The sequence below is a fragment of the Limulus polyphemus genome, unplaced genomic scaffold (assembly GCF_000517525.1).
Source record: "Limulus polyphemus unplaced genomic scaffold, Limulus_polyphemus-2.1.2 Scaffold709, whole genome shotgun sequence".
NCBI lineage: Eukaryota > Metazoa > Arthropoda > Merostomata > Xiphosura > Limulidae > Limulus > Limulus polyphemus.
In genome coordinates this window covers 9,075-17,951 of record NW_013666319.1, presented here as the reverse complement: position 1 = coordinate 17,951, position 8,877 = coordinate 9,075, and the positions used below count along the sequence as shown (strand labels likewise).

The 8,877-nt window shown below is 31.6% G+C and overlaps 1 protein-coding gene across 1 annotated transcript in view; it reads right to left on the bottom strand.

Moving 5' to 3' along the window:
• LOC106460102 (putative uncharacterized oxidoreductase YDR541C) overlaps positions 1-8,877 on the bottom strand; it is a gene marked incomplete at its 5' end in the record, with an annotated part of 24,389 nt that overhangs the window by 9,910 nt on the left and 5,602 nt on the right. The window contains one exon of the mRNA XM_022386735.1: positions 1,062-1,199. Within this exon, the coding sequence (XP_022242443.1) occupies positions 1,062-1,199 (138 nt within the window). The remainder of the gene's footprint in view (positions 1-1,061; positions 1,200-8,877) is intronic.

Sequence of the window (8,877 nt, the reverse complement as noted above, 5' to 3'; positions counted from 1 at the left end):
GCTCAGTCAAAAAATCATTCACACTACCGTTTGTGCTCAGTCAAAAAATCATTCACACTACCGTTCTCGCTTTTTACAAACTTCTTACTTCACTTTTTTGAAAAATGAAATGGTCTTTCCTTTTACTCCCAATCAACAATTAAATATATTTTCTTGAATTACGAATAACACGAATGGATTGAAATATTTAATTAAATTATCTCAAAATAAACCTTCATTTCGGTGCAATATTGAAATTAGCTTGAATTCTTCATAACTTCTGAATAGTGGGTGACCCAACGGGTCACGGGTTGTCTAGTACACACTAAATTGCAAGTCAATCTCACGATTAAAAAAAAAAAAGAAGTCCTACATAAGAAATAATATTCTTATACTTCATTCACTCACAATAGTTCAATCTTTGATATATTATTCTGAAAATATAAAATTATTGTGAAATAACATTATTTTGAATGTACAACTGTAGGTCTAAAAAACATAAGGCAATTAATATGAAAATGAATATAATTAAAAAGACAAATGTTTTTTATTGCAGATTGTTTAATATTTACAATGTGTTTAACTGATATCACTCAAGCTCAAAACAAGCTTATCTGACTAGAAGAATAAATTAGAAATAATAATAATAATATAGAAGTTGCTTCATTTTCTATGGTGTTAAAATTATTGATATAAGATATGTTGGGTGCTCTACCAGAAAACCAACTTCAGTGTGAGAGAAAGACCTTAAACCTTAAACTTTATAATTACAAGCCATGTCATATTAATAAATTGCTGTTACATGCAATTTAAGTCTCATGTATGATTAAAATAAGAGGTATAAACAAAAAGAAAAATATATCTCACATTGTTAGTACTTACTGGAACAACTGATTTTTATTTCCTTTTAAAATATCATAAGATTTGAGTTTGTCGTTTAAATTTTTTTCATATCTAACTAGGTAACAACCTTATCCATCAACTTGTTAAACAAACAAAAAAATTACATTACCATGTAAAAACTAGAAATCCAACTTTGCTCTTTAAGTGCACTATCAATATCTAGTGAAACTATGTCCAACCTGGAAGATCTTTAACAAAGTCCCACGCTGCTCTTTCTGCCACTGTTTTACTTTTACTGTAATAGTCAAGTGTGGCTAACTCAGTATTGGTCCAGTCAGATTCAGTGTAAACCTTGCCTTCTTCAACAGTAGTCTCACCTATTGCAATAAAACATCAAGATATATAAAAAAGTAAGTTAACCAAACAAAGTTATAAGAAAACAACATCATATATTACAATCACAATGAAAAGCTGAGATTTATACAATGAAGACTATTAAAACAAAAGGATGATTAAGAATTTACTTTTATGGCAAACAGTGTTAATCCTATGGAATAACAACTGTTCAAAATACTGTTCTTTTGTATTAATCATACATTATTTGTGTAACTTATCCTATATATATGCTGTCATAATATTGTAAAATATTGGATAAAAATATAAAACAAAGACAGAACACTGAAAATAGATATGCATCAAAACTTGATATAAGAGTGAAAAACAGAAAGAAAGAATCAACTAAACCTGAACTACTGTGTGAAACAAGGTGCACTGAATAAATGATGCTAGTTGTTACATTTGGTGAACTAATTAAAGGTAAACTTCCATCATAACATTGATTTATTCAAGTGAAGGAAAATAATAGGGAAAGCTTTAGTATTTTGAGTAAAGAAAGACAGTTATAATGAAAGATAGTACATGGTGTAAGGATGAATAGCCATGGAAAATTATTATACTAAGTAAAGGAAAAAGCCTGTGAAATGCTGTATTCAGAAAAGACACAGAGTCAATAGACTGTCAGTAAAATAAGTAAGAAAGTCAGTGACACTTACTATATTTACTAAAGAAAAAATCAGTACAACTCTGTAAATAGCAAAGGAAACCAGCTACTGAAAGTTTACTACTATGCAAAGAAAAGCCAGTAAAAGTTAGTAAACTCAAAAAACAAACATAATTAATGAAAGTCAGTAAACTGTGTAAATAAATTAGTCAATGCAAATTAGTATATCAAAGAAAAGCACACAAAAGATGTTAAACTGAGCAACAGAAATAGGCAGTGAAAGTTAGTGTATTGTGTAAGGAAAAATACACAGTGAAAATTATACCTAGCTAAAGAAGATGATTAGAAAAATAAAATAACTGGTATATTGAATAAAAGTATTATAATATTAGTTAGGCTAACACCTATAACCCATGAAATAATAAGAGAACCACCATATTTGGTAAATGAACTAATGGGATGATGAAAAATATGATTCTTTTGCCAAAAATAACTGTCAATTTTAAGTACGGTAGTACTTAATAGTAGGGATTGACAAAGGTTCTAAATAATTCACGTGCCAAAAAACCACCCTATTGAATTCTTAAGTGAAAAACAAACCATTCAAAGTATTGATCACGGTATATTATACACATATATACTAATAATATGCTAAAAAGGTCGTTAACATTTCTGGTATAAAAATTAAAAATTTCTAAGACGCCAACTTTTTGTCTACTATCTACCTACCTGATCACGTCAGCAGGGCTAGTGCCTAGACAGCTTGAACTACTGCTACAAAATTTCTCCAGCTTATTTGACTGGTCTGTGAGTATCCATTTTTGATAATACGATAAAAATCCATATATATATACACACACACATATTTATACAGGTATAATATAAATGGTAAACATATCGTGCATATACTTAAATATATTTTCAACCCAATGGATGGCACTGCATATTGAAGGATAGACACATAACAGTTTCAAAAGGTAAAGTATATACTTAATAGAGGTATAAAATAAAAAGTAAACAAACAAAGAGTATTAAAAAAATGTTAATTTTTTTTTAAAAGGAGGTAGGGATCCTGCTATAAAAAGTAATGAAAAAAGAATCAAACCCAATCACAAGTATATAAAATGTAATACTTACTTTGGCCCACAGACAAGTGTATAAAGCTGCCAAAGTATGGATTAAATTTTATAAATTTGTGATTGTGGTTTTAATTTTTGTTTCATTACTTTTTATAGCAGGATCCCAACTTCATTTTAAAATTCATAATTTTTTTAATACTCCTTAGATAAAACTGATCATGAAGTTTGCATAGCAAATATTCATGTCCACTACTGTTTACATTTCCAAGAGAAAGTGACAGAATCTGAATGATACTATCTAATTTTTAACAGATCCAGTATGATATTTTTCAGGTCTGCAAAGGTAGTAGGTATGCCCAAACACACTTATAAGTTGAAGCAGCCCCTAGCCAAAAATTAACAGAAGTAAGATCTAGAGACTATACTAGTGGCTGTGTAGAAATATCTGCGGAGTACTCGATGTTTAAAAGTTTATTCTAGCAATGTCTTGACAGACTGTACAATGTGGAGTGGAGCAATATCATGTATTAAGATTGTTTCATTCAAAACTCTTCTTCCCTGAAATGAAGGAATGACAGCATAGATTGTTAGCCCCACCAAAGTTTGTTATTTGTGGGTTTCTGAAAGAAATGAAGACCAAATGATGAACTTGCTTGTGAATCTGTGGTAATTCAAGGTTACACCTAGCTTACAGCCACTCAATCTTCACAAAACATGAAATTTGTGAATGTAACATGCAGGTAACAAGCTTAGTACTTCGTTACAGGTGAAATGAAGGAGACAAGACACAATTATAGAGTGAAAGTAAAATCCTTCATTATATTACAGATGCAAGGTGCACAAACTATGGGATGTGCCCCCCAAAGCATGGAGAGTTGATGGGGGGGGGTGCACAACCATGACTATAGAAGCATATAATTTATATCTAAAAGTACAAGTTTAAAAATAAAAAAGTTTTAAAAAATGCCATACAAATATTACTACAATTAAGTAATATAGTAAAATAGTTTGCACACAACTATACAGATGGGCAAAAGATGACAGATCATTGTAGCACTAGGACTATTGCAAATAAAAATAAATGTAATAATTAAAATGGTTAAATGGAATGGAGCAACACACAATCAGCATGTAGGAAAGGGTATGGCAAATCAAAAATTATACTTCATCAGCAAATCCTGACATTCTCATGCATGAAAAGAATTGTTTCCTCAAAAGATGAAAGAAATGTAATGTGAAACCAACAAAACTGCATTCATAATATATATTCTATCTGAAGTTGACCAATAAGAAAAGGAGGAACAGAATGCCTGAATCTGAATTCAAACGGAATGTCCTCTTTGTTGTCATTGATTCGGTGATTGACGGAGTGTCAAAGCGGTTTGACGCTGCAACACAATTAATAAATTGTTCTGCGTTCTGTGACAATACTGAAGCATGACAGAAGAGGAACTCAAACTTACATGCTCAAGATTAGTGGATAAATACCCAGACGATCTCTCAGAATCCATGCAAGAGGAAATGGGGCACCTTAAGGCAATACATGCATCAAACTTTGGTGAAGATATGGGGCCATATCAGCTTTTAAAAACAATTAAAAGGTACAAGTTAGATGACATTTTTACAAATGTATGTATTGCACTGTGAATATTCTGCACATTGCCAGTTACAGTAGCATCTGCTGAGAGATCTTTCAGCAAACTAAAACTTCTTGAGAAGCACGTTGACACAGGAGAGACTGAATGACCTAGCCGTCCTTAGTATTGAGAGCGAACTTGCAGGGAGAATTGACTACAATGAAATAATAAAAACATTTGCTTTAAAAAAGGCACGTAAAGCATGTTTCGTTTAGTTATAACAATTCTGCATTACTGAACTCATTAAAGTAATTCTTGACAATGTGTTTAAACTTTCAATAAATTATCCAATTAAATGAACAGATAGTTACGTTTTTTCTTTTCTCAAAATGATATTGTTGATTGTTAAAGTCCTTTGTCCACGGAAAATTTCACAAAGGCAATCAGCATTTTAAGCCGTAACTTAGTGGTATTAAGACTTAAAATATTGCTAAAATTACTAAAAGTCTAGAGCTTCCCTCTTGGTCTCCCATCAGGGGCTCAGCTCCTAGATCCCACTGGGCGCCCGGGGCAACCCCAGTCCCAGGGCCCGCCGCTGCTCTCGACGGCCCTGCTTAGGAGGCATGCCCCACAGTTTGCACACTACAACACTAGACACAAGGTCAAGCAGATTATATGCAACTATTCCATAAAACAGTAGATAAGTTCATTGATCAATCAAGCTAAAGGAAAAAAAAAAACATTTCAAACTAATTTTAAGATATCATCTGAAGTGGATTTAGAAAGTTCCAAATTAGATCATAGAATAAATTTTCAATTTTGTAGGTAAGAAAGTAAATTCTATAAGAAAATAAGTTATGTAGTATTTACTTACTACAAACGTAATGGCCATTGCACAAAAGCATGTAGATTTCTTTCTCCCCAGATAACAAGTGTGTAAGTGTGGATCTAGGGGAGAAAAGTGAGTCTCAGTCCATATGATGGGCTAGGTGTCATCAGTTCTTACTTGAACCAGGAATTGGTATGTAAAATCTAGCTATTCATGTGCATTTTCGGGTAACAGTTAATGAGTGATTTGCATCATATGGGGGTACTGCCTTAATAATCTTACACATGACCTTCTGAGGATGTTGATTGTGGGGTCTACTGTACTTCAATTAGTGCTGTATTCTCCATGAGGACTTCCTTCTCCAATGGCAACTGCCTATTATCTGACTTCTAAAATAATTTCAATAGGTGTTGAGGGGGTAACCAATCCTGTTACTTAAAATTTATCAGCTTCCATTAAACTTCATTGCTACATGGTCCTCTTCACTTGTCCCTTTCACGTCTATGGATGGGATCTTAATATTGCATCATTGTTATTACCATTGCTGTTATAATCTTATACTTATTGCAAACCGTTTGAAAAGCTGCACATGCAGGTAAAGCTCAACATTCACTTTTAAAATGATGGGAGAACAGGCATGTATAATGTTGATGCCAAATTTTATTTAGCAAGCAGAATATTCTGCACTAAGTTATTAGGAATTAATCACACTGTCATTCACATCTCAAAATATAATGTAACTTAAAGAATAAAAATGTAGATTGTTGAGTGGCTCCTAGCATGACCAAAATGCTCAACAATAACTTTTCACAGTGGGCAGTGTAAGTAGCTCAGAGCTCTGGTTGAGTGAAACCAAGAATGCAATACAATTAACATTTTTAAAGTTCATGAAATAATTTAAATAGATAGATTAACTTAAACTTTTCCCATCACTGGGGATGGGTACTTTTGCTTGTGCTTTATAAGACTCATTATAAAGTCCAAACATATAATTTTTAGCAGTCATTTCTAAAGGTAGAATGAAGCAGTCCCTAAAATGCATATTACATGATCATCACCAATGGTATTAATTATTTTTGACACTGGAATCACCCTTCCAATCATTCTATTAGTTCATCTAATGCTGATTGATTAGCATTTAATTCAGAACACATCTTGTATATCCACAAATTTTCTTTAGAGCATATCATTTCCTTACTATCTGCACTCCCCAAGATATTAAAGTGTTTTGAAGTGACATTTGTGTCTCAGTCCTGTAAACAGTGGCAAAGGATGGACGACTGATTATATTCTGTGTTTTCCACATGCTCTTTAATACGTGAGCTCAGACAACGTATTGTAGAGCCTACATTAGCCAAGGTTTCACCTTGGACATGTAAATTTATATATGATGTAAGAGTGATGTGTTATAGGAATCCTGTCTTTATATTTAAAATAATTACTTAAATGAACATAGGTTTAAAGACAACTCTAAACTTGACATGTGGGTAAATTTTATTATTCAGAATATATTTAATTTTTTTCCTTAATTCTATAGAATGCTTACCAGTAAAAGGTAAAATGTAATAAACTATGTCTTTGTTTTCAACCTGTTTACTCATTTTTGGAGTGTACAAAGCTTTTAAATAATTTCTGATAACACTATCAATTAATTGTGTATGAAAACTAATTTTTGTAAAACAACCCTTATGTTTTGTATTTCTTAATGGAAAGAGGAAAAAGAACTAACTAAGTTATAAGCCAAATGAATTAAATTATGAATTAGGTTATTTCTAAATTCAAAAAATAAAAAACTATCAAAATAAAAATATTGTCCTGTAAAAGTTGGCTTATGATAGCACTTAGTGTTAAAACTTCTACCTAAATTAACAATCTTGGTATCTAAAAAAATTATAAAATTTACTCACATGTATTAAGTTTAGAATTGTCTTTAAACCTATGTTTCATTAAGAGTTATTATTTTAAATATAAAGACAGGATTCCTATAACACATTGCTCTTACATCATATCTAAATTTACATGTCCAAGGTGAAACCTTGGCTATGTGGGCTCTACAATACATTGTCTAAGCTCATGTATTAAAGAGAATGTGGAAAACACAGCATATAATCAGTCGTATATCCTTTGCCACTGTTTACGAGACTGTGACACAAATGTCACTTCAAAACACTTTAACACATTGGGAAGTGTAGATAGTAGAGAAATGCTAAAGAAAAATTGTGGATATACAAGATGTGTCCTGAATTAAATGTTAAACGAATATTTCATTTTGAAAAGCATTATAGCTTTATAATGGTTAGTTTAATTTACAACCATAAGGAAAGGCCAACTAACTTTATAATAATGCTGGAAATAAAGACTGGTGTATGTGCTATGTTATATAATATCCTATAGATACTGGTATATTCACTGTTTTTTTTAATAAGATGTTTTATATTGGTGTATAAAGTGTATTACACTGTTAAACATATCTTGGTATGAAACATAAATTGGTACATTTGCTGGAATATGCAGTATTTTTATGTATTATATATTATACTGGTATATTTCAATGTATACATTTGATATATCTATATTTAAAGTGGTAGACATCATTTACTTTCATATATTGCATACTAGATTTGTGTGTGACTGTGGTATACAGAGCATTATATCAGTAAAATATGTAGTGTGGTATACAACCTACAATAACCTTATGCACAGATTATTATATACATTATTTTCCTCTAGTGAACAGATGGTCTATAACATTCTAGTCTTGCAAATTATTAATGTGCTTTATAAGATTCTAGTATCATTAATACACAGAGTGGTTCACAGTATTCTAATGTGGCATATATTTAATAGGGTATACCACCTACTATAATGATATGTACATTACAGACTGTGTGCATGTTCTAATCTGGTGAATAAGTGTTGTATAATATATCATTATCATCTAATGAACAGGTGGTGTAACATACAGAACTCTAGTCTGAAGAACAAGTAATGTGGTATACAATATTCTAGTCTCATGAACAGGTGGTGTATTATACAGAACTAATCTGAGGAATAAGTAGTGAAGTATACAGCATTCTAGTCTCATGAATAGGTGGTGTAACATACAGAACTAATCTGAAGAACAAGTAATGTGGTATACAATATTCTAGTCTCATGAATAGGTGGTGTGATACAGAACTAGTCTGAGGAAAAGTAGTGAAGTATACAGCATTTTAGTCTCATAAATAGGTGGTGAGATATACAGAACTAGTCTGAGGAAGAAGTAATGTGGATATACAGCATTCTAGTCTCATGAATAGGTGGTGTAACATACAGAACTAATCTGAAGAACAAGTAATGTGGTATACAATATTCTAGTCTCATGAATAGGTGGTGTGTTATACAGAACTAATCTGAGGAATAAGTAGTGAAGTATACAACATTCTAGTCTCATGAATAGGTGGTGTGATACACAGAACTAGTCTGAGGAAGAAGTAATGTGGATATACAGCATTCTAGTCTCATGAATAGGTGGTGTGATACACAGAACTAGTCTGAGGAAGAAGTAATGTGGATATACAGCATTCTAGT